The sequence below is a fragment of the Phoenix dactylifera genome, chromosome 17 (assembly GCF_051530095.1).
Source record: "Phoenix dactylifera cultivar Ajwa chromosome 17, Ajwa_hap1_PhDact_Kaust_v1.1, whole genome shotgun sequence".
In the NCBI taxonomy this organism is placed as follows: domain Eukaryota; kingdom Viridiplantae; phylum Streptophyta; class Magnoliopsida; order Arecales; family Arecaceae; genus Phoenix; species Phoenix dactylifera.
In genome coordinates, this window is record NC_143206.1 from 7,803,356 (window position 1) to 7,830,481 (window position 27,126).

Genomic DNA, 27,126 nt, shown 5'->3' on the forward strand with positions numbered 1-27,126 from the left:
TAAAGTTCTACTAAAAATATGAAACTCGATCTAAAATAAAAAAGAAAACATATATGCTAAAATATTCAAGTAAAAGATATGAAAATTTAGCAAAAATCTAATACTGCCTTCAACAGAAAATCTATGGGATCTTTACCAAAAACCCTCTCCTAGTTTTATGGTCAAATTAATCACAATACCTTTCAATTGTATCTTGCACTTATAGAAAATATAAAAAGGAGAAAAATATAAAAGAAAACGTCTGCAAACTTCAACAACAAGCAACTGTTGATGAAGTTGGAGATAAAATTTTGCCCTAGAAGAAACAACTGAACAATTAAAAACATAAGGAAAGCTAAAAAGGGAAACCTCTTTAAAATTTTGTTAATCCTAAGAGACCATTGATAGTCTTTTGGACTAGGCATTTGGAGGAGTAGAACTAAGGACTTCTACTGAAATACTATATAATATAGAGGAAGCATACTTCACTGCTACCAATAATTTCTTTTTTAAATAGAACAGAAAGGCAATGAAAAGCATCAGCTCCAAAACTCCCCATCCTCATGGGAAGAAGATGGTTGCATACATACTTTCATTGTCAACTCCACTTTCTCTTTCCCAAGTACTAGTTAAAAGAGAGGCAATTGGACATCCAAGATCTATGAACACAAAATTAACCAAGCTGCAGGTTGTCTTGGCAAGATCTTGATTTATGGTGCTGTTCTATTTTGTAACATTGTTGATTCAGCTATTTTTTACAAGATCGATTTTATTAAAATATGACAGAACTCAATCTTTGTTCGAAATTGTAAATGGTAGTTAAGCTTTTCAGTAGAATTCGAGGACAAGAAGAGATTGAAACAAATATCACTTTAGATTTTTATTGAACATAGCTCGACTAAATTAACTAGATGTCACTTCGTATGCTTTAAGTATATGCATACATTCTAGTTGGAAAATAAAATAAAACTATATCATAATAAAATTTTTCAATTTAATCATTAAAGTTTGGGATCAAATAATCACTTAATTTGATCACTACCAACCCAAAACTAGGATTATTTTTTGGACCAAAATTACGCAGAGACAATTTGAAGATTTATGCAAAAAATCGTATTTACCGCTGGGGTAACTTATGAGGAATACTTGGAAAATTTCACCTCAGAGGCGTGGTTGCCAGAGAATAAAGCCTATATATAAGCGGTGTGGGAAACCGGGGAAACCAGAGAGACGGAGGAAAAGAAAGCATCACCCGCCGTCTCGCATCTTCTCCAGCAGCGGTAAAAGAAACAAAAATAAAAAAGACCCTTTTCTCTGTCGCGAAGACGAGCTCTTCCTCTTAGCCATCCACTCGAAGACTCCGGCGGGACTCAGACCGGCGCCGTTCCCCCGATCCCCTCGCCCCATCGAAGAGATTTCCGCGCGATCCGGCGGCCGATCTACAGGTACTCTCTTTCCCCTCTTCCTCGATTCCTTCGTCTCAAAAACCCTATCTTTCCCTTTTTTTCGATCCGTTACATGATAGATCTCGCTTGATGTTATGGAATCTGGTTTGAAGGTTCTCGGTGGAGGAGGAAATTGGGGACGAACGGTTTCGGTTGTGAGTCTTCTTATGTGATCTTTTTATAGATTAAGGGAAACAGAAGATGGCGAGATTCGATGTGGATGGGAAGGTGGTGCAAGGGGTGGACTTGCTGAAGCGGCGGCACTGGACCTGGCGCTTGGACGTGTGGCCTTTCGCGATTCTTTATTCCATCTGGCTTTTTGTTGCCGTGCCTAGCCTTGATTTCACTGACGCGTTGATAGTTCTTGGGGCGCTCGCCGTCGCTCACATTCTGGTGCTGCTTTTCACTGCCTGGTCGGTTGATTTCAGATGCTTTGTCCAGTTCGGCAAGGTATGCGAGTTCTTGGTTTATAGTACTGTTGTCTAAAGGAGTAGAGTTAAGATATCAAAGTGTAGTTTGGAACTGATAAAAAATCACAAAGTGTAGTTTGGAATTGATTTCTTGCCTGTGACTTGTGAATTGGACTTTACTCTAGTTTTATGAGTCAGTTTGATTAATTTATTATGTGGTTAGAACTGATAAAATATTCAGGCAGCAGTCATCTCTGCGCTATGAGTTGCATGCTAGCAAAAAGAAAAAAAAAGCATATTCAATGTTTTTGTATTGTAAAATTTAACAAATTTGTAAATAGATATCTTTATTTCATAGTAGAAGCATGTGGATATCAAGTATATGTTGGTATACCTGTTTTGTTGCTTTTTTGACTTCTGACTGATTAATCTTTGATTGGTCAAAAACTATGATGTCTTTGCTGTTCCTTTATGCTTTTTTTACTATGATTTGGCAGGCAAAAGACATCTATTCTGCAGATGCATGTAAAGTAACTCCTGCTAAGTTTTCTGGTTCAAAAGAAATTGTGCCACTTCATATTCGGAGACCTGTAAGTTTATTAAATCCATGAATGCTGCTTTCGTTTATCTGACAACTTTTATATTCATGTCACTTTACTTGTGTGGCATGATGAAGCCTTACTAATGCAATGGGCAAGTTATCACCAAAATGAAAGAGGATGATTGTATTTATAGATTGTAGAGAGTTAATTTGTTGTTTTATATTTGGCAAGAAGGAAAACGTTATAGCATTCTTAGAGCACTTTCATGATCATAAATTATGAAATCATAGCCAGAGTTACAGAAACCTGTCAAAGTTGCAATGATATAACAAACCTATATGAAATCTGGACATCGTATGAAAACCATTGTCTAGACTAATATCTTACTTCAGGATAGCGTTCATATGGACCTGGTTGTGGGGGTTGCATGTTGTTGCTGTGTACACATACATAATTTTCACAGTGCATGTGTTTATCTTAAAATCATGTACGAACCCTGTTGAAGGAGTTTCATTCTGTAACATGATACTAAGACTATTTCCTCTCCTTGTTAAAGATTGTATGGTCAGTGAGATTAATATTGCCAGGGGAAAGGGAATTTTCTAGTTGTGTCTATATGGCCATTGCTGTTTTTTAAGTAGATATTTTTGTTACATCTATAAGCCATGCCTTTGATGTTGGTACTACCTAAATAGTGCTTTTGTTTTGCCTTTTCCTATAGGGCTCCCCTACATTCATGTAATCAGTTTTTATACTTGTAGCTACTACTTGGATGTTTATTGGAAATAGTGTAATACCTTAATATGAAGATTATTGTACATTGTCTTGTTTCACTTTTTTTTTGTTTGCCATCTTTATTGCTTTTGTAATTGCCAAAATATCCATACTAGATTGAGGATTTCTTTCAATCATTTTTTTTTTAATCCTGAATGGAAGGATTTTAGGTTAGAAAACATCGTTTCATAAGTTAAGAATGCAATGTAAACTGGCTTATAGGATTTCCAGGAGAGCATTATTGGTAGATATAGTTAAGAAGTTATGATTTCGTTAGTAGTTCTTAGCATGTGATTGTTGATAAGAATGATAATGGTTTTCTTATTAAATATGAGAAATATTTGTAGAAGTTGTAGACCAGGTGTTACTTTTTTCCTGTATTCACAAACAATATAATCAAATTAAAAGTAAGGAAAGCTACAACAGAGTGAGAAAATACAAATTTATTAAGGATTCAAGTATCAAGCCATTGCAATCCATGCTGGCAAGGTATAAGTAGGATACAAGGATATATGCTCTTGTATCTTGCTTATTGGTCACTGCTAGTCCTCGTTTTGGTTGAAATGGATGAACATGAACCTATTTTCATTTGTATGAATCTTGGTACTTGGCAAGATATGTGATCAGCACAACACGGCATGGCACGACCGTGTTTTTTACTATCAATTGGCATGTTTGCATCATGTTGTAACTTGATCCTTGATTTTTACTATCAAAAAGATAATAGGTTTCTTCAATGAAAATAAAAAAAGAACAACTAATTACTTAGAAATGTCAAAAATCAAAACTATGGAGAACAAGATGACACTTCTGTAGCTTCACCTAACCAATATCTGCATAAATTTGTGACATCCACCTTCAATCACAATTCCTTGTGGTTGTAGGAAAGATATTCGATTTGCATAACTTATAATTAGGGAAAATTAGCCCTAAAAGATCTGTAATTTTTTGACTTCTGTCATTGCATCATTGGTGCCATATAACATGTGGAGAAAGGCACCAATGAACCTATACACCACAGCACTAGACATGATATGCAGAAACAGAGTGAATAGTTTCATCTTCCTTTTGAAAATAAAAAATATAATCCACATCGGAAAAAATAGAAATATAATATTGAAGTCTTTTTTGAGTCTGTTATATGTAACTATTCAATGCTTTCCTGCAAAGCTTAATGGGTCCCTCCATTTCCCATGGTGTCCTATTGTCCTTGCTATTTATCATCACTTTTCCAGGTTGAAAAACAGAGATATTTTTTCTAATCATACCTTATTATTTTCTTTTTTTAAAGAATGAGACGTAAAACACATTGTTCTCTGTACAATTAATGTTCCCTATTAGTATCCAGGTTAGAGGGTAGCCAAATTATTGTAAAATCATTCAAAATGACTTAACATAGCTTACCAACCTACAACCTATGCTGATATGCACTCAACAATATATCCGTATATATCGACGAAATTGGAGATCATTCTCATTCCTCTATACCATTTCATGATTTTATAACAATATCTGTTACAAAACCTTTCTCTCCACCTTTCGGCCTAGATGGTTATACTACATAATACTTTAACATGACATCTATACTTCCTATTCTATTATTTATTGCTAATTTTTTTATGCATGTTCCTGTTCCTTAGCTGCCTTTTGCAAGAACTTATACTGGATAATGTTAAAGTATGTCAATGTCATCTCAAGATCTTGAAAGTCAAGTGTACAGCATGGAGATAATTGATTGGAGTAAGTCTTACCATAATGTTCCTACTACAAGCTTGCTTTTATGGTCATAGGTTGCTGGTCAATTTTCTCCAACAATAGACTTGACCATGTCTTCTTGTTATATTAAAACGAAATTGAAGTTCTAAGTGTATAACTTCGAGGCCTGTTTTGCTTTTAAAATATATGAGATTAACCGTTTGTTCATGTCTGGTAGCCTATTCCTTAGTGAGGTTTAAACCCTGATGATCTGTGATTAGGTGTGTAATGGCTGGGCTAACCAGCTTCTGACTAGTTTTTATATATTATTTCATAAGCAGTATAGAAGTATTACCTATCGTTGCGGAAAAGGTGATTACATTGATGTTTAGAGAGATAGTAAATCATTTTTTTCCCTTCTCAACCTTGTAGAACACCCAATTGGTTAGGTAGCTTTAGTCACTAAGCATTGATGGGATCTAACTGCTGGTTGGCATGAGATGGCATGCATGATAGGCACTAAGCTCGTGCTTTACTGGCCATTGTGGCATGGATATGGACACATGAATCAGTTTCACACATGTATATAAGTATCTAACTTGGCAAGAGGAGAAAAAGGAGATACATGGATATGTAGAAAAGGATTATTTTAATTAAACATATATTTGATTAAAAGATATTATATGTCTAGGTTTTCTGCATGTTTGTCATCCAAACTTTCTAATTAGCTTAATGATTTTTGAAAGTTGACATTTTGTAAAGTTATTTTTAAAACTTACATGCTTGACCAATCTCAAAAGAATAAAGGCTGAAATTCAAAATTTTTCCCAAGTATCCAAGCATTTGACACATATCTTATTCCAATACATATCGGACATGAGTTTTAGGTGCTGGATGCAAGTGTCCAGGTAATACAGTTACTGGCATGCTGCAGCATTTGCATGGTACCAATTTCATGCCAGTACTTGGCCTTGCTATGCTAGTGCATGTGAAATGTTCGAAGTATGAGCATGCCTTGGTGGAATATAACATGCTAGCGCATGCATTCAGCACCTGGTATTTGAACTCTTTCTTAAGACACATCTTAAAATTTCGTATTTACTCGTTTGGTATCAGAATTGGTCTTAGGAAATTGTTTTATGCCTTTTATTGTGGTATGCTTTATTGGTTTGGGCAAGCAATCATTTGATCAAAATGTAAGATTTTGCATAACTCAGCAAAATATTAGATAAATTATGCTTTATAAGATTACCGTTTGCAATGCATGAACTCTCTTAGCCAGGTTTTTAAGTCTTGGTAGGAGAGAGGGGGGGGGGTATTCCCTCTGTTATGTCTTGTTCTTGTGAGGTAACGACACCGACACAGGGGGGACTTCAAAACCCATCCACGTAGGGAAAGAAGAAGAAAGAGGAAAGAAAGAAGGGAAGCAAAGAAGAAGAAAAGGAAATAAAAGAAAGGAAGGAAAGAAGAATAAAAAGGAAAGAAAGAAAGGAAGGGAGAAGACCAAGAAAGAAAAGAGAGGAAAGAAGGAAGAAGGGAAAGAAGAAGAAAAAGGAAAGAAAGAAAGAAGGGAAGAAAGAAGGAAGAAGGGAAAGAGAAAAAAATAAAATGGAAAGAAAGAATGGGAAGAAGTAAGAAAAGAGAAAGAAATGAAGGAAAGAAAAAAAAAAGAAGAAAAAAGAAGAAAAAAGAATTAGAAAGAAAGAATGAAGAAAAAAGAAAGAAAGGAAGGAAAGAATAAAGAAAAGGAACAAACAAACAAAGAAAGAAATAAAGGAAAGAAGAAAAGGAGAGAGATAGAGAGTACCACTGGGATGCTTCACCAGGATGGGATTGGATAGCGGGGCATCCCATTTCATAGGGAAACCGGGACCCCCTATCTCTCGGGATTTAAACCTTGCTCTTAGCATCTTTCAGTGATTCTATTATTTTATCCAGGACATGGAATAGTAGTCTATTGTCATACTCTGAATCAATATAAATTTGTCACTAATTTGACAAGCAATGTGGTTAAGCTTAGTATAATATTGTAAATCATATAGGGGGTCAGATTTGTTTGGATCATGGAGAAGGTTACAAAGTGTTGATCTTTTCTGATTTATTTCGAACATTAAAAGAATGTAAAACGATATACAAAGTAAGAAGCATGATTAAATTGTGATTTGAATGAATAATCAGTAAGAAACCTTCATATGACATAATAAGCTCACTTTCCAACAATTGTGAGCTCATATGTTATCTCCAAGAAATAAACACCATGTTTTATTTTTCACCATAGATATATGCCACTATGTAAGTCCATGGGGTACTGTAATTTGACCCATGATATATGTAGATATGGGTCTGCAGAATAAAGAAATAGATACATGGAATGTATTGTCATAATAATTGTAATCATTATCAGATTTAATGTATGAAATAAAATATTTTCTTTTTGCCTTTTGATGAAAAAACAATGTTTACTTCACCATCCTGCTAGTCGAACCTTGTGCAACATCTTGACTAATTCACCTTTAGAAACAAACTTCTAATTTTTAACATACCAAGAAAGGATGTTCTTCTCCTCCAAATGTATCAGCAAAATTCTCCTTTGCGTTAAGTTATTCGAGGAAAGGCAAAATATTAGTGTCAGTCTTAGCACTTCCAATCAACTAATTAGGATCCTTAATGATCTACTAGTTATCACAAAAGTTGAAGAAAATTGTTGGATTTTAAAGAATGGATGTTCTATTTGCTTTGATACATAGTAACATGTTCCATATTTGGATTTTATGTTCTAAAGGATCATATGATCCAAAATTTGGATGCACAATCCATGTCTAGATCTTACAGTTCAAACTGATCTAGATCTGAAGGCCATGGATTTTACAATCCTAACTACATGCTGACAACTAAAATCTTGAGAAATTATTGTCCAGTGTTGTTATAGTTATCTTGTACATGATGTTGGTCTATGAACACTTCAATCTGGTTTCTGGCCTGCTTTTTCACATATGCTTAAGGTTTCCGCACACACTTAGTCACTGAAGAGCCAATCTGTTAATTATTTAAATTCCCATGTTTATATGTTTACACTGTTATGCTGAACGAGTGGTGAAGGACCTATGTACCCAATTTAGCCATAGAAGAGCCAATTTATTAATTATTTAATATTTCTATTTTTATATGTTTATACCAAGAAATGCTGAACCGGCCCGTACTGGCCGGTTCAGCTCGTACCGAACTGGTCCCGTTCGGCGTTAAAAAAGGGTACCGGCCAGTATCGGCTAGGAATCGGTGCGAATCGGTCGGTATCGTTAAAAAATGGTACCGGCTCGTACCGGCTTGAATCGACCCGTACTGGCCGGTACCGGTTAGGAACCGGTCGGTTCGTACCGTGTCCAATTTTTTTTGGGCTTTTGGATGCGTGAACTAGGCCGAACCAGCGGTATCGGTTCGGTACCGGTTCGGTTTGGTTCGAATCGGTACCAAACCAGTCCGGTGGCCGACCGGTACGCCTACCGATACCGGTTTAACGATCCTTGGTTTACACTTTTATGTGGAATGAGTGGTGAAGGACCTAGATATCCAATTTAGCCGCAAAAGAGCCAATCTGTTAATTATTTAATATTCCTATTTTCTTATGTCTACACTCTTATGTTGAATGATTGGTAAAGGACATGGATTGTATTCTCACCAAGGGTAATTTTTTTATGCCACTTCTTGATCTTAAGGAACTGGAATATAAACTCATGTGTGATCCACCGAATTCACCCATTTACAAAGTTTTTTATGCTTATGTGTGTAGCTATAACTAATCTGCAGATTGCATTTAAATAAAAGAATTTTATATCTTTTCTGCTTGAAATGTTCGAGTATTTTCCAGGACACTGATTTTATTATTTTCTAATTTCAGTTATAAAAATTCTTGACAATGCCTGATGGAATCGTTTCTGAGTTACGCAGGTGGAGGGATCATCAGCATCTTCAACTGGGAATAGTGATGAAATATATTTTGATTTCAGAAAGCAACGCTTCATCTTTTCAACTGAAAAGGAAACATTTTGCAAACTCACTTACCCTACAAAAGAATCATTTGGTTATTATCTCAGGAATACTGGCCATGGATCGGAAGCTAAAGTTGCTGCCGCCACTAACAAGTGGGGGCGAAATGTGTATGTTTCTCTATGTATCATCCTATCACCTGAATATGTGGCAAACACAAAAAGGGGAAAATATGCTTTTAGTCAACAAAATGCAACCACCTTCCATTCTTCATCCAGGGAAATGTCAATTACATAACTAGCTGATATCAAATAGGAGCAATCACTATATTTTTGATAACTATTATATTAGTTTTGTTAGAGGCTTTTCTACGGGCTGGCGTCATTTTTTACTCATAACTTACATTGTGTCTTCTGATGCAATTAACCTCCATTACTATTTTCTTAATTTTTTTGGTTGGACTTGTTGTACATGTTGAAATCCACATGCAAAAATGAATAGAACATCTAAAAAATGACCTATAACTTATCTTGCTAGCAGTTTTTTCTGTTGAGCAATGGCTTCCTTTTTTCTCTCCAAACATCTTGTCTAATCAAGAACTAAAACCACCATAGCCGGTTCTGGTCCTACTAACAGCAAGCCCTGCTAGGTGGCTAGAGTCTCGTTAGGCAAATTAAGCTTTTGACATAAGAAGTTGGTATGAATTAAGGATTGAGGGCTGATACCTTCCTAACCTACTTGTGCCTACTAATGAAACAAATGGACTTAGTTGTGATATAGCCATTTTGTTTTGTGCAATGACAGTGACGGAATAAGCAGCTTTCATCTGAGAGTTACTTTTTTCAAGAAAAAGGAGTTGATAAACCAATATTTAAGTACCCACGGAATAATGGGGCATGTCACCATCCCTAGTGTTAGGACAGGATAAGTTGAGAAATTAATTGGGAGGGGATGGAACATCCACCGTCTTGAGTGTCGGGATGCATGTTGTCACTTTACACAGGAAAACTGGGACAACTCTATCCCACGGTATTTAAAACCTTGCATGAAACTAATTCACTATTTTATCGTACCACAGCTTAGAGGAGGGAATGATTTATCACAACATAGGTTGACTTCTACCAGCTAATGCCACATTTGAATCAGGCAACAACTACAACCCACCGCATGTGCACTATTAATTTGCTATATTATATGGAAGGCTTGATTTTAAGCTTCTTGGCCACTTTTTCCAACTTTCAAGTATAACATTCTTGTATCAAACTGCTTAGATATATTAGAAGTCTTATTTTGGTGCATGTGACATGATTAGATGATTCGAATCAGCGTATGCCGAGCCGGCCTGTACCGGCCGGTACAAACCGGTCCGGCCAGCTACCGGTACGCCGGAGCCGTGGAAACCGGTACAGGCCGGTTCCGTGCCAGAGACGAAGAAGACGAGGAGAAAAAGAGAGAGCGCGTGGAAGAGAGGGAGGGAGACCACCTTCGGCCGCTATCGGAGAGCCGCGGAGGGGCGTCCGAGGCCGGTGGGAGGCGGCGGAGCCCGGCGGTTTGCCGACTTCACTTAAAAATTCCCAAATTAAAAACCGCGGCCGCGTTCCCTGTTTCTTTCGAAACAGTGGACGCGGCCTCGGTCTCCGCCGCGCCCCTGCGGGTTCCCCCACCCCCCGCCGGGCTCCGCCACCCCCCACCGGCCTCCGACGCCCCTCCGATGGCGGCCGAAGGTGGGCTCCCTCCCTCTCTTCCCCGCGCTTTCTCTGGTTCTCTTCTTCTTCCCCGGCTCCGGCGGGGAAGAGCTTCCCGGTTCGTACCGCCCGGGGCACGGTACGAACCGGCTCGTACCGGTCCGGTAGGCAACCAGTACGCCTACCGGATCCGGTACGGCGGACCTTGATTCCAATTTTTAGGCTGCTTCAACCTGCTGGTAGCTAAAGGCAGCAATAGATGGCTATCCAGAACCCTCTTGTTGGTACATGATGCTTACATGGCACTCTGCTTTGGATACCTGTGCCCCTTTTCTTTGATACGTGCTGGATCTAATAGTGTCTTAATGTTACCCAATCAAAACTTGCCACAAGCTGGTGCTGTAAAATTTTACTTCATCTAGAGTTTTAGATGAATCAAACACTGTTTTTACTGTCAGATCTTTGCAGGTGTGTTATATGAAAGATGGTAGTTCTCATCCATAATTGAAATTCAGTGAGAACTAAAATGAATTTTTGGTACATAAATAATTTAAGGGCTCATAATAGCTTTATTATCGCTTTGCACAGCATAAATTATATACCTGACATGTAATAATATCTAAGTACAAGTGAAATTCTCAATCATTTAAGAGTCGTCACACTGCTTTTGGCACAAAAATAGTTCAGGTTCAGATAACCCTGCTATGTGCAAGATCATTATGAACATATTTGGACATCGTCGATGGCTTAAATGTCTTGAAAAACTGTTTCTCAATCTATAAGCTTAACTACAATTATCCACAGCATTAATTTGTCTTTCAGTTTCTCAAAAAATCTTAAATTAAATTGATATCTGTGCCACCAATCATGACAAAAATGCTTAACTTCTACCTTCTGCCCACCACCTTTTTCAAGAAATTCTTGTAAACTGATATCCAGAGTTCTGATTATATGTTAGTCTTGAAGGCTCATGGTAATATTATCCGCATATGTAGTGACACCTGGAGATTCGAGTCAATTAATTTCTGAGACTTTGCTGGTACCAATAGTGTTGCAGAGACCTGTAGGGTGCTGAGGAACTAGGCCTTAGGAAATTCTCCTTCTTCTTTTTCTTCTTTGTTTTGTTTTTTGTTTTTTCCCCTTTTTTTGCTGTTAAGTACACTTATCCATGTAGCTCTGGTTTATTTGCATGCGAAAATTTTCTATTATCCTTTTTGTGGTAAATAAGCTCATGAAAAGTAATAGCTAATATTAGTGCCTCCGCTTCTTAAATGAAGTGCATGCTTTGAAATGATGTTCTATGGACAATCTATTTCTGGTGCTGGTAATTACCTTCGTGAAGTATCCTCACTTCTATCTGCACATACATGGAAAGTCTTTTATGTGAATCTTGCTGACTCTGTTCTTAGTGAATCTAAATAACATGCTGTTCTAATAGAAACCCAATTTACATCGGCTCTCTGCAGTTGTTTTGGTTCATTATTTTTTTCTCTACCTGCCTAGTTATGAATTATTTGGAGTTTCATCTCTGTTACTTCTGTCAAAGCACAAAGGACTTTGGGCTGAAAATATCTCTCATATTAGTTTCTCAATGTGCTCAACTATAATCATTATACAAAAAAATTCAATGGTAAGCTAATGTCTACTGTCTTCAATTAATGTGTAGGTTTGAGTATCCACAACCCACGTTTCAAAAGTTGATGAAAGAGAATTGCACGGAGCCGTTTTTTGTGTTTCAGGTTTGTAGTCCTATTAAGCATTCTATTGTCTTAATGCTGGGACTTCTATAAGCTATGAAGATCGCTATAGCCTTTGTTCTGAGTTTGTGTGCTTTTTATGTGCAGGTTTTCTGTGTGGGCCTTTGGTGTTTGGATGAATATTGGTACTACAGTTTGTTCACACTTTTTATGCTATTTCTTTTTGAGTCAACAATGGCCAAGAGTAGGTTGAAGACTCTAACGGAACTTAGGCGTGTAAGAGTTGATGGCCAGACTCTGATGGTGCATCGTTGTGGGAAGTATGTCTTTGTTTATTTTAAATATTTTTTTGGTGTACAAATTAGGCATTAGCAAGCTAGTTATATCGAATGCTTCTGGTTTCAGGTGGGTTAAGCTATCTGGTACAGACCTCCTTCCTGGAGATGTTGTCTCCGTCGGTCGCTCCTCTGGTCAGAGTGGGGAGGAGAAAGCTGTACCAGGTGATATGCTGTTATTAGCTGGAAGTGCAATTGTTAATGAAGCCATTCTCACAGGCGAGTCTACTCCTCAGTGGAAGGTGGTTCTTCCTTCTTTTGTTTTTTATCTGATTGGCCTACATTTATTTGTTAGCTGTTTCAAAGATTCACATCCAACCTGGAACTCAGTTTGCCTAGATATCTGGGAAAACCATGTATTTTTTGGCTGAGTTCCAAAGTATTCCTCATACATAATATATATTTTTTTATTATTGGAAATGAAATGGTTTTTCTTTGTCTGTGTAAGCAACATTTTGCTGTTGCTTCATTTCTTTCTGTTTATTCTTTTACATTGCAATTTGTTTCTCTAGGTTTCAATTGCGGGTGAAGGTTTTGATGATAAATTGTCTATTAAACGAGACAAAAGTCATATTCTGTTTGGTGGAACAAAGATATTGCAGCATACTCCAGATAAGGTATTTCAGATATGGCTGCAATGCATTGTTCACTTTTCTTTGATTATTAAAATGCTGTCATTTTGTTTAATTGTTTTTATGGCTATAATGTATATCTAATTACTAAATTTATATGGGACATGTAGTCATTTAATCTGAAAACACCTGATGGGGGATGCTTGGCTGTTGTACTGCGGACGGGATTTGAGACAAGTCAAGGCAAATTAATGCGAACAATTCTATTTTCCACTGAAAGGGTAACTTCTGGTCTCTAGTCAAGTACTGATCATTGGAAAGTGGAGCATACATGTTTAATAATACTTTTTGTTAATTGGTGTTTCAGGTGACTGCAAATAGCTGGGAGAGTGGCTTCTTCATTCTTTTCCTAGTTTTCTTTGCCATTATTGCTGCAGGCTATGTGCTCAAAAAGGTACAAGAGGCGTTCATTTACCCGTTAGTCTTGTATCATGGATGCAAATTTCTGGTTTCCAGTACTACTGTTGCTTGCACTAGAATTATGATACTTCATTAGCATTACCTCTAGCAAATGGAATTTCTGCTGTTAGGGATTAGAGGATCCAACAAGGAGCAAATACAAACTTTTCTTGAGTTGTTCATTAATTATCACTTCTGTGATACCCCCTGAACTACCAATGGAGCTATCCATAGCTGTCAACACATCTTTAATTGCATTAGCACGCCGTGGAATTTTCTGCACAGAGCCATTCAGAATACCCTTTGCTGGGAAGGTGAAGATTTTAGTGATCTCTTGCAGGTATTATAAGTTCTTAGTTATCAATACTTTTAACCAACTTAGCTGGTTGCAGGTTGACATATGTTGCTTTGACAAGACAGGAACTCTTACATCTGATGACATGGTATGCCTGTTAACTTGTGAGCTAATTTATTTCTTGTAATTATTCTTAACCTGGAGATATCTGGCTTGCTTTTCAGGAGTTTCAAGGTGTTGCTGGTTTGGCTGACAATACAAATTTAGAGTCAGACACGACTAAATTGCCTGCAAGCACAGTTGAAGTTCTGGCAGCCTGCCATGCCTTGGTATTTGTAGACAATAAACTGGTATGATATTGTTAGAAGCCGAAGTCTTTGTGATAATAGATGATGCTATAAACTAGCCAATCATCAATGCAGAACATTATAGAATTTATCGTTGGAATTTAGGTTGGCGATCCCCTTGAAAGGGCAGCACTTAAAGGAATAGACTGGATATACACATCTGATGAGAAGGCAATGCCCAAAAGGTAAGTTGCATCATTTTGTACAGATAGCTTTTTATATATAAGAACCAGAAAAACTTGTAACTAATTATTCTTGACAGGACAAACAATTTTGTTTGTTATCAGCTTTATCAACCCTTTCTTGGTTTTCATTGCAATGGCTAAATCCTTTGTTAGAATCATCAGTTTTCGGACTGGAGCTGATATTAAGCCACAACCATGTCTATTCTATCCCAAATTGGTTCAATCGGACACTCATGTGGTCCAACTAGATAATCATTTGAGTTTTTTAACTCTAGAAATGCTTCAAATATTCTCACGTTACAAGTTGATCTATGTGGGTCGGTGGTAGGAAATTACATCTTAATGCAATAGGTTCAAATAATAAAAAATACATTTTTTCCAGTATAACTAATTATATATTTGTATTAACTGGTGTTTTATCCAGACTAGAAGGTTTGAGCAGTTATTTTAGCCTGATGGGCATACTATTTTAGCTTGCTTGTGACTGTTCTAACTTGTCAGAATAGCTATAATATTCTTTGGTTGTGGTTATATCCGTAGTTGCAGGAACCTGCTACTTAGGGTAGTGTTTCTGCTTCGGAAACTCCCCTGAAACTCAAACAGGCACCCACTTCTTAAATGCTTCCTTACTTCAAGAACTTTTAAATTATCCTCTTCCCTGCACTTGCACCTTCTCCTTAATATTTCCTACGTTCTATAAAGTAAATTTGTTGTCCTCAGAAGTAGATTCATATATAGTCATGGTGGTGTATGTGTAGAATATTATGAGAGATGGTTTAGGCTATCATATCATCAGTTATATTACTTTATTGAAATGATATTCTACTAGGAGGTTTTGCATTTTATTGAAACCTGCCATTTCAGCTGATTTGAATATCAACCTTTGAGATTTATTCATCTCTGTAGAAGTGAAAGATGATGTCTTCATCTTCTTGTTTGAGCATCTATGATTTGTGTTATGCCTATAATTTTGTTCTTCTGTTTTTGATTTCGTGATTTCACTTGAATTCAGGTCAGGCGGTCATGCCGTGCAGATTGTAAAGAGACACCATTTTGCATCTCACTTAAAAAGAATGGCTGTTGTCGTTCGTGTTCAGGAACAATTTCTTGCATATGTGAAGGTTGGTGGTGCCAAAACATACTCCTTTTCTTTTTCTTCTTTGGCATCAGTTTGCTTATGTTGCTAGAGTTTGTACCATAGTAGAAAGTTAGCAGTTATGTCTCAACTAGAAGTTGTTATATTTCCAGTAATTTTTCATGCTGATTGCCTCAAGCACAATTATCTGCACTTTTGTCTTAGTAATGTTGTTTCTCCTGATTATTGCTATTTGATAGCCAAAGCCACTCATGCATTTATCAGTACTCATTAGAATAATTTACTAAAACGTCTATAATAATCCTAATACTTTGGTTTTGCTAAACATTGCCTGAAAGTTTTTCTTGCATGGTAATGGCAGTATTCAATTCTGGGATTTCTTTTGGCTGATTATTCAGTTACATAAATTGACAGTGCTTCTGAAATTAACTTTTATCAAGTCCTTGTTTTCTTGCTTCTTCCTAATTTGTCACTCCTCTGTATGTGATGTATTGCTTCATTCAGGGAAGGAATCATTTTTGGTTAAAAAAGTATGTAGTGATGATTTAGGTACAGTTTGTCTGTGGTTGATTTCTCATTATACTCGATATAACATGGCTTGTTTTATAATGGCAGGGGGCACCTGAAACTATTCAGGACAGGTTGATTGAAATGCCTCCAACATATGTGGAGACATACAAGAAATATACAAGGCAAGGATCTCGGGTGCTGGCACTTGCATACAAACCCCTTCCGGAGATGGCTGTAAGATAGCTTGTGGCTTTGTTAATTTAGATTCCTGTAGACATGTAAACTAGATTTTCTTCTAACTCTGAAGTTATTGAATGTTGAACTGTATATAATGCTTGTTTAGAAAGGTTCTATGCATCTGAATGAGATTGGTGCACCACGATTTATTACATTGGTTATTTCTCCTCTTCTTCCCTTTAAGGTCGGCAGGTGCCATTTCTGATTCCCTTTCTTTTTTGATAAGTTGTGTTAAGGGGAGTTTTCTCGAAACAAGGAAATTAAAGCACAAGTTGACCAAAGACTGCAATTACATAGGGCAATAAACTAAATATAGTTTCATTGGAGAACTGTCCTACAATACAAGCTTTCCCTGCATGTCACAAGAGATTGGGAATCCGCAAAATGTGAAAGCGAGAGATGTCTTACTTGAAAAATTAAACATAAATTGACCAAAGCCTGCAATTAGATAGGGGTATAAACTCAACAGAATTCATCAGAGAACTTTCCTATCATACAAGCTTTTGTTGCATGTCACAAGAGATTGGGACTATATAAAATAGGAGTTCAAGAGATGTCTTACATATAAAAACGAAAGACTAGTCTTCTTAAAATCTTTGCCATTGGTTGAAATAAGGAAATGGCTGCAAATCTTGCAACTAATAATCATCCTTGATGTTTGTTTATTTGCAAATCAAACCAATCAGTAGAGTTCATTCTTCCTTGTGGACTTGAATAGATTTTAACTCTATGTGCATGATATTATGCTACAGCAAACCACTTTTGGTATCCTCGAAAGGATATGCATTTCCAATAGAGCTAAAATTGGAATTAAATTTTCATTTTGTTTCCGGAGGCTTGGAATGCGTTTGGACCTTAAAGTCTTGATGACGGATATATATGTATATGTTAGTTGTACAATAAACTGAAGATACTTTTTTTAGGCATTAAACAATAGGGTCCATCATGCCCCAAATTCGGAACATGAGATGGCCATGCTACCATGGGATGTCGCCCACAATAACATGAATTCCATAAAACAAAATCTGTATAAAAAAAATTTATACAATAATAAAAGTGGTCAAACGTCTTTTTCATTTATTAAATAGAGTGGTGCGGGTACAGAGCGTCTAAATGCAGCATTTAAATATTCAACGCAACATAACCCATAATTTCATAGTCATAAACTAGATTTATTAGTATCCTGCTATTATGCTTTAAAGCTTATTATCTCGACCTCCACTTAGCTTATCCCTCCTAGCTCCTAGCAGCTTTATTTGTCTAAAAAAAAGAATGGAGAGAAGAGTGAGCTTCACATCTCAGTAAGCAACCAAACACTATCTTACCAGCTCAAGTATAAGTTTTACATGATTTAATTCATTATTTAGAAAATAACTTTTGCTGCAAAATAAGACATTTCATAAACATAATAACAGAATAAGCCATGACATGAAAATCTGATCATGTATGCATAAGTAAAAAAACCCCACTACTGCCCGAAATCCTGCTTTGGTGGGCCGGTTCGTCCTATTCAGATATTCACGATCGGAGAAGTAGAAAGAATTACAATTTCCATTCCACCCTTCCCCTGATATCCCTAACCCTTGGAAGGGGAGGGGGTTCGGGGGAGGGGAAACCTTCCCTCCGTCGAGATCTGGGGAAGGGAAGGTTTCCCATGCAGATTCATAAATACAGTTCCAAGTATATAACTTAAATATAGTCATAATTTAGTAAACCATTTGGCCATGTAATTAGAGCATTTCATAATAACCGCATAATAAATCATGTCATCAAACCTATCATACCATTGCATATGCACAAATCATGCAAATTGCATAAATAGCTATTGTCATAGTACAAAAATAATACTCTCAGACTAAATGCTAAAATCACCTTATACCCGTAATAGGATCGTAATTGACTGGTATCATAGTTTGGCAACTATTATACCTGCTGACAGGACTGTATACTAACTATTATACTCGCTGGCAAGGCCATATGCCAACTATTATACCTGCTGGCAAGGCCATATGCCAACTATTATACCTATTGGCGAGGGCCGTATGTTAACTATTATACCCGCTGGTTGGGTTGTACATAGCTATCTGAGAGCTTGTAATCTTGTTTCTTAAATCGTATCTTCTTAAGTCATATTTGTATTTTCTTAGATTGTACATGAATAAGATACTAAATGGCTTTATAGAGTCGTAATCCATAAATAGTCTTTAAAAACCATCTTGAAAATTATTTACAATAAATCAGCTATTTTTATAAAAGTTCATAATTTATAATTAGGCTATATATATCACCTTTGGAGTAAAATGCACTTTTCATAATTTAGAAATCATTCATGTATAAGCATCCATGAGATAATGCTATAAAAATATGAATCATTTCACAATCATATCCTTGATACTAAATTTTTAAGGAAATGTAGAACCAATTATGTCAATATACTTTATATTTTCATTTTTCATATAGATTGAAATTGATTAGTAATCAAAAATTAGTAATGTCCTTGTCGGGGTCACTTGTCTCTGTTTGCCCAAAAATTACAGGGTTCAATTGTACAAATCAGCTACACCTTGCTTCAGTGAGGTGTTGCGACCACAAATCCAGCGGAGATGGGACAGAGTGAGCTCGAAGTGGAGAGGAAGAGGCAGGGAGAAAGATAGAGGGGGAAGAAGAGGAGAAGAGAGGGAGAGGAAGGGATTTGTGGTGGTCATGGAAGCTGGGGAAGGAAAGAAATAGAGAGAGAAGATCAGAGATTTTGCGATCTCCTCTTGCCTATCTTCCAAAAATGCCGAGGAGAATCAATGCTAGTGGAGGGAATCCACCGGAAAAGGGGGCGGGGCTTCGGTGAAGTCGCGCGGTCCTGCCCTTCCTCGCAGGAAGGATCTCGGCTAGCTGGGCCAATTCCTGCCCATCAACCTGAGTCGACTTGGCGTGACCAAGTTGAGTCGACCAGGTTAAAACAGGGTATCGCAGGGTCCAGTCCAAAGAATATTTGAACTATTTCAAACTAGTGTTGAAACACATGTTTTGCACATAGAAAGGATGGATGGCTAAGATCCCATCCATGGCGTGCTGTACCGATCCATACCAGTGCATACCAGCCATGGTCTGCCGTACCGATCGGTACGGACCTGTACGTACCGGTACGGACCGGTACGTATCCGTACCGAACGGAACCGGTACGGTACAACTATATTTTTCGGTTCCGACTATTCATAATCCGTACCGGCCCATACCGGCCGGCTCATACCGATCTCAAATTTTTTTTGGCTTTTGGCCCGAACCAGCCGAACCGGTACGGTACCGGTTCGTTTCGGTATAGTACTGGTACGTACTGGTACCGGTGCCCACCGGTACATCGGTACGGTCGGTACAACGGACCTTTTACCAGGTGTATCATACTGGAAACGAACCGGTATGTTGTATGGGGGGCATACTGAATTTCAGCATATTGAATCGACCTCTTATTATGCATATTGACGATGTACCAAGATGGTACCCATACGGGTCGGCTACCGAGATTGCGAACCTTGATCCCATCTAATTTGAGTTGTCCATTCAAAAAAATATAAATATTGACAAATACACTATTATTTTTGCTTCATGTTCTTCTCTTTTTTTTTTCTTAGAGAATTGGACTGAGTGGAGTGTGTATCATAAAGAGGGGTTTGCTGTATAGAGGACTCATGCATGGGTGGCTTAAGGTCTTTTGCATTGTAATGGTAGATTTTTAGTTCATTCTACCCATAAAATCTTGTTCAGGGGAAAACTTGAATAGTCTCTAACTTAAATATGTCTGGTAGCATGGAGCCATGGCTAGCTTGATAACAATCAAATGGTATTTTTGTCATATTTGATACATATGTAGCAAACCTTTGATCGAAGAACGGGATTTAGTTTTCATAATAGTTTTAGTTTTCATAACAGTTTTTAGTGAAGATTCATTGGTGGCACTAGCTTAAGAAAAATATTATATCCTTTGCTCTCAACATGTTTTTAAAATTTGCTGCTTTTGTTAGGGGCCTGAATACTTGAATTCCGCGTTAGGAAAACCATCTTGAACTAGAAAACACAAGAAAAAATAGGCAATCCTTAGTCTCAGTCACAATACCATGCTACTTTCTTCACCGGAATATGAGTCTACAGTAGATGTATCACCATCTTTCTAAAGCCACATTGTCACCCGAAGCAATCTTAAATGCATTTATCAATGTTGATTTGATGTCCTATTGCTCATTTCTCTTCTTTTTAGATTCTTCATTGTAGAGCTGAATACAAGGATTCAAAATTTCAAATCCTAAGGGATGGAGCTTTCTTTGGATTTCCATGGAATAGGACAGCCCACGTTGCGACACTCGGGATAGTGTGCTTAGGAATAGATCTAATCGCTTGCTGTTTCTTCAAAAACCAGATCCATTTTTTTGCTTTCATATTAAATAAACTAGAAAGGTGAATTTTTTTGTAGGAAAAGAATTGGTGATATCAAGAGAAAACAAATAGGAACCATTACTAGGAAGAGAATAAGGAAAACTGAACAAGAAACGAAAGAAATAAATAAAAAAATAAAGTAAAATACAAATTATTATGAAAAGAAAAGAATGAAAGGAAAGATAAAAATATGATATTGGACTCTCTGAAACCTATGAATGACACCTAGGGATTGTTCTCATGTCAGATCCATGCCTCACACAGGGATTGAATTGCAATAGTGATTTTTGCTAGAAAACTTCTTCTTTATTCAATCATGAAAACATAAAGCCCATCACCACTTGGGACTATATATATAGAAAAACCTTAACTTGAATCTACTTCATAATTCCAAAATTATCCCCACTAAAAAACACTTAGGTTTTAAGGTTACTATAGTGCAGACAATGCATGGATGGTATCACTTCAATAATCAGCCTTATCAAGCAATCAAATAAAGATTGCAATCTTTCAATCTCAACCCTTCATTCCAAAGTAATCCACTAAAGTTAAAAACAACCGGAAAATATAGAAAATTTATGGGTAAAATTAAGTCTAATAAAAATCCTGCCCTATGATGCATCATGACATGGTTTTGGATGTTCATCAAGGGTCTTGTCACATAATCATTAATGTTGATGCTAGCATACCTTTTATTTTCCACTAGAGGTGTAAAGATGCTGAAAGGAAAGATAAAAGATGATACCGGGCTCTCTGAAACCTAGGAATCACACCTAGGGATTGTTCTCAGGCTATATCAATGCCTCACACAGGGGTTAAATTGGAAAAGTGATTTTTCACCCCAAGAAAACTTCATCTTTATTTAGTCATGAAAACATAAAACCTGTACACCACTTGTGACTATATGTGTGTTTGTGTGTGTGTATGTAAAGAAAAACCTTAACTCAACTCTACTTGATAATTCCAAAATTATCCCCCTAAAATACACTTTGTTTTTCCAGGTACTATAGTGTGAACAATGCTTTGAACAGTTTGCTACAGTAGTTAGTCTTATCAAGTTGTCAAACATAGATTGCAATCTTTTAATCTCAGCTCTTCATTCCTATGATGTATCATGGCACGGTTTTAGATCTACATCAAGGGGCTTGTCATGTAAGCATTAATGTTGATGATGGTATATCTTTTATTTTTCCACTAGAGGTGTAAAGATGGTTAGCTTGAGCTTAAGTTGAGTTAGAAAGAGTGGGTCAAGGTTGACTCGTTTTCTCGTGCTCCACTCACATTGGCTTGACATTGTTAAGTGTGGATGTTTTCCTAGTGATTACAGAGAAAAACCCAAGCCTAATATGCTTACAGAGGCAAACCAATCCCTCCATCTCCTATCTCTTATCTTTCAAGTCTCAAACCAGACCTTAGATCTGAATCTCCAGATGATGTTGAGATTAATGGAGTTAGCAGGAAGAGACTTATGATGTTTTGATTGCCCTTGGTGCCTAGATTGATGCGATGGAGAGGCAGAAGTCCAAAGGCTAAGAGAGAGATGACCAAGAGGGATGAGATGCCTTATTTCATGAAATGATGAGGATGAGGTAGGACGGGGGCAATGGAGTTGGATGTCTAAGGCAGAGGAGGGATGCAAATAGAGGAGAGAAAGATGGTGGCAGCTGCAGCTTTGGGATACCAAAAGTGCTATAGCACCTTTCAGTTTGCTCCCATCAAAATGAGGCATTAGATTTGAATCTAGTGCCGGATGTTTATAAGCAAATAACACTTTTGAGCTATTAGGTCTATGAATCTAATTGTTCCAATGTTTATATGCAAATAAAAATTGGAGCAATTGGATTCAGATCTAATATATGTGGTAGTTACTTGGATAGATTCATTAATTACTAATTATAAATATCAAACTATTTTTTTGTCTATAGGTAATCAAAAAAATAAGTGTACTTGTTTATGTATTTACATTTTGATATATTGAGAGAAATATGATTAGGCCCAGCTTATGTTCAGTTCATTTATTTCCAAGTTTAAAATCTTGTCGATTGGCTGCTGATCGGACAAACCAATAATGAATTAAATGTTGAGCCAAACATGAGCTGCTTATAAACAACTTGTTCTGTTTCACAAGTGGTGCTTCTCTAATAAAGTCTTCTTAATTGCACGTTAACACTTGTACAATCTCCTTCTGATAACCTGTGATAACATATGATAACGTATCATCATTAATCATTATATTTTCCTTCAGTGATCTGTGTTACCTGGACGTTCACACTCGACTCCTAGGATACATATATTTCTGAATTCAATATACTTTTGACATTTGGAGGCATCAAATTTTTGTGATTTAAGCTTTAAGACTGGTGGAGAGGTTGACTCTTTCAATTGAGTTCAACCCACTATAATAATGTTAAAACAGAGTTTCCCTTTCCCTTTTTAGAGATTGGTAGAGAACTTAGCTACTAAGTTAACTTTGCCAAGTAGCATCTTTTGTAAATTTTTGGGCTAATTGGTAAGTTTGAATGAGAAACATGTCTATTGGAAGATAGGAGCAAATAATATCTTTGAACATTTTCCTCTATATAATATATACGTATTTTGGTTAAAAATATTTTAATGTATCCCTGTATAACCTTTTTTCCTCTTACCTTGTCAGATTCTTGAGGATAATGTCTGAATCTAATTCTTGTGCCCGAGTCCATGCAATACCATAAAAAGTACCATAAAAGATGATGATAGACAATTAGCTACACATGAAGAGTCTGCAACACTAGATGACATCGACTCTTTCCTTGCTTCAGACTAAAGAAGACTGAAGCCCCCACTTAATCACCAACCACAACCTCTATCAACTAGACACCTAAAGTTAAACACTAAAAGTTTACATCTAAAACTGCTAACAGCTGAAAACACATCAGACAAGATCAATTAATTAATCTTTTCCTTCATGTGCTCTATATTTAATCATTCATTCTAATTGCATGAGAGGGAGCCGCATATATCAAATCGTTGCCAGCCAGTACTGTTGCACTTGGGTACAAACTAGGCGGTGATTGTAATATCTTGCAAAAGGTGAATATTCTTTGGAACATGGAGTATGTTTTGATATGGAGTTAGAGTGGTGATTTTCTTTTTAATTATTAGTAGTGTAATAGGTTGGAATTATATGGAAGACATTTTGGACCTCTTAAGAGGTGTCAGCCATGTTGCAAGAAGTGTATACATACATACATACATACATACTTACTTACCTACATATATATACATTCATATATATATGTGTGTGTGTGTGTGTGTGTGTGTGTGTGCATATATGTTGTATATACCATGAATCCACTTGAAGCTGTAGTGTCAATTTTGTAGTCTGTTGTTCTTCACTAAATAATATATGATCCTCTTTGGAGGTATGAAGTTTAGTAGCTTACAGATTGGAGTGCTTTCTGGTAGCAAGTCTTAATGAAAGGGAATACGACGAAATTTTAAGCTATTTTTAGATGAAATTATTGAAACTCTGTCCCATCTTTCTTGTTGCCCAAAGTTCAGCTTTAACCAAGGAGGAACTTTTTGAATTATGACAATGTTGGGATGATCTGATATATTTGATTCTCCCATGCTTTTATTCCTCACCAAGTTATGGGCCGGCTTTCACACTGCACAGCTGTATATTCAGTATCCATCCTTGGTGTTATACTGGGGAGAAGACATTGATCTCGAGATAACCAATGAATGCTATGATGATATATGCCATTTGGAAATATTTGGAAATTTGGGAAGCAAAATATGGAGCTATACTCATGGCAGCATTAGGCTTATTAGCTATAGTCTTATTTTTCATGTTTGGCCCCTTGTTCCATAAATATATGGGAGAATGCATCAATAGATTGAGAGTGAAATCTCTATCCATGTAAAATGTTTTTAAGATTTTTTGCTTTATTATCATTTATAGATCTCGATATATTGTTTTGACTTGAGGTTTATTTGTACTACAGGTAAGTGAAGCTAGAAGCTTGGATAGAGATTTGGTGGAGAGTGGTTTGACTTTTGCTGGTTTTGCGGTAATTGAACCCAATTAAGCTTTTGATTTGTATCTTATTTTTCTTGTGATATTTTATCATCATTCAATTGTTCTTCCAGTGATGATTGAAATAAAAGCTGCTTGAGGTTTTGGTTGACGCTTATTTTGCTTTTATAGGTTTTCAATTGTCCTATCAGACCTGACTCTGGTTCTGTCTTATGTGAATTGAAAGGATCATCACATGACTTGGTAAGTTCTTTGGGTCTATCTATGCATTGGATATAATAATAAAATTAAAGTCGGCGAACCGGTACCGGATACCATACCGGTTCTCCGGCAGCACGAGTCGGTATCGATCGTGCTGGGCCTGTACTGACGGAGGAGATGACACACAGACCACGGGAGAGAGGAAAAGAGAGAGAGAGAAGGGGGAGGGAGGCCGGCGGAGGGTGGCGGACGCCGACGGAGGCCGCGGCCGGTTCTCCTATTTCGAATGAAACATGGTTTCGACCGTGGCCTTGCCTCCCACGGCCTCCATCGGCCCTTCACCAGCGTCCGCCACCCTCCGTCGGCCTTTCGCCCGTGCTCCATCTTTCTTTCCTTCTCCTAATCCGGCTTCAGTAATAGATTTTACTTCTATTGCCGGAACCATACCGGTGAGCCGCCGGTACGGCTCGAAATGGCCGGAACCATCCGATTTGGGATGGTTCCGCTGACCTTAGATAAAATATCTTTCTTTCAAAATCTTATTCTTTTAATATATTTTTGCTAATTGATTCATGTAAAAGACAAAAATATATAGTTGGGGAAAGCTTGATGGTTATGGTTATTCACTTTAAACATAATTATGGCTTTCTAACAATAGGTTTTTGTAGCTTATGCCATTAAAACAGATAACATACACTTAAGGTATGGATACTCTCTACAATTGGTAATTTGTTGATGGAGTTAATAAGTGTCCTAAATGAAGTTGGACAAAATGGAGTTATAGATATTGTTTTTAGTTCCTTTACTTTCATATCTGGATCTACATGTTAGACATTAGAATTCTGTATTTGGTTGAACATATGATCAAAACTTAACATCAAGTAATCTTTAAAGATTGACATTTTTTTACATTGCAAAGCAATTTTAGTAAAGGTTTGACTCAACTGAGATTCAATGCTATAGCTTTGTGGTTAAAGAATTGCTTATTTTTATTTTTCCTTTTTCCCTCCACTAGCTTTGTGTTTCTGTTCTTTATATTTTCGTTTTAATGAGTTTTGTGAGTCATTTGAACAAATACATGTTTCTCATTAGCGGGCCATTGCAGATATAAGATGACATTTCCCTTTTTGGTAACCGATTTTATAGAAATCGAGAATATTAAGAACTTTCTGAAGTACTTGTTTTAACTATCCATCATGCCATGTCCTAACAGATGTCATCGTGTTAGGTAATGATTACTGGTGACCAGGCTTTAACAGCTTGCCATGTTGCCAGCCAAGTTCATATCATATCAAAGCCTGCATTGATTTTGGCCCGCAAGGAAACTGGTGAAGGTTTTGAATGGGTTTCACCTGATGAAACTGATGTAACTCCCTACAGGTAAAAGTTCTACTCTTGTTAGTAAATAGGTATTCAGTGCAAGCTGCTTATATTCAATATTACCTCAACCCTTGGCATGAATGCCTGATGTCTAGTATCCTCAAGTGCAGACATGGTAGCCTTGAAAATTCTAGGCACTGGGACATGCGTATTTGTGCAGACATATAAGCCATAGTTTTGATGCTTGCCCATAAAAGATAAACTGAAGAGGGGAAGGAGAGAGAGATACACGCTATCTAACAAACAAAATGGTAGTGAGTAATTTAAGTAAAATTTTAGGTTCATCTAAGATTACTTAATATATGTTAAAATACTTGAATTGATAGTTAACCAAGATAATTCTATACCCAAAAACATAATGACGCAAAGTGTGCAGCACTTGAAACTGTCTTCTACATGGCACTTCAAAAGTGTCAAGTGGCAGCCGTTTTGCTGACTTCAGCAGGAACTTCAAAATGAAAGAGTTCAACCACATTGTGCTGTGTCCTAAAGTGTCGACACTTCTAGAATCCTTAAAAATGTGGTGTTTCACGTATGATAGCTTATATTTTTCAAGTAGCCAATAGTTGATTTTGTGCGTGTTGTTTTATGTGTCTTCCTCTCATCTGCTTGAGTATCTTGTTTCTGTTCTTTATTTAGTTTAATCATTACCAGTTTTTCTGGAGCCAAAGCTATGACCTTTCCAAGATATGACATCGGTTATCTTTAAATTATAATACCTAGAAGTTAATTGTGTCTACAGTGAGAACGAGGTGGAAGAATTGTCAGATTCCCATGATCTTTGCATAGGTGGAGACTGCTTTGAGATGCTACAGCGGACCGAGGCTGTTCTCAAAGTCATCCCTTACATTAAGGTTA

At 36.9% G+C, this 27,126-nt stretch overlaps 1 protein-coding gene across 2 annotated transcripts in view; it reads left to right on the plus strand.

Annotated features, from left to right (window-relative positions):
* Window positions 1–1,194: 1,194 nt before the first annotated feature.
* PDR2 (phosphate deficiency response 2) overlaps window positions 1,195–27,126 on the plus strand; it is a 28,342-nt gene continuing 2,410 nt past the window's right edge. Inside the window, exons 1-20 of one of the 2 annotated variants that reach the window (XM_039132725.3) lie at window positions 1,195–1,424; window positions 1,609–1,874; window positions 2,332–2,424; window positions 8,791–8,999; window positions 12,181–12,253; window positions 12,359–12,531; window positions 12,617–12,788; window positions 13,059–13,163; window positions 13,289–13,399; window positions 13,486–13,572; window positions 13,709–13,891; window positions 13,970–14,020; window positions 14,097–14,222; window positions 14,325–14,404; window positions 15,417–15,525; window positions 16,116–16,244; window positions 24,656–24,721; window positions 24,859–24,930; window positions 26,117–26,268; window positions 27,011–27,122. In XM_039132725.3, coding sequence (XP_038988653.2) covers window positions 1,626–1,874; window positions 2,332–2,424; window positions 8,791–8,999; window positions 12,181–12,253; window positions 12,359–12,531; window positions 12,617–12,788; window positions 13,059–13,163; window positions 13,289–13,399; window positions 13,486–13,572; window positions 13,709–13,891; window positions 13,970–14,020; window positions 14,097–14,222; window positions 14,325–14,404; window positions 15,417–15,525; window positions 16,116–16,244; window positions 24,656–24,721; window positions 24,859–24,930; window positions 26,117–26,268; window positions 27,011–27,122 — 2,352 coding nt within the window. In that variant the 5' untranslated portion in view covers window positions 1,195–1,424; window positions 1,609–1,625. Of the gene's footprint in view, window positions 1,425–1,537; window positions 1,875–2,331; window positions 2,425–8,790; window positions 9,000–12,180; window positions 12,254–12,358; window positions 12,532–12,616; window positions 12,789–13,058; window positions 13,164–13,288; window positions 13,400–13,485; window positions 13,573–13,708; window positions 13,892–13,969; window positions 14,021–14,096; window positions 14,223–14,324; window positions 14,405–15,416; window positions 15,526–16,115; window positions 16,245–24,655; window positions 24,722–24,858; window positions 24,931–26,116; window positions 26,269–27,010; window positions 27,123–27,126 lie in introns of both variants that reach the window. The other variant, XM_039132724.3, reaches the window with a different exon arrangement.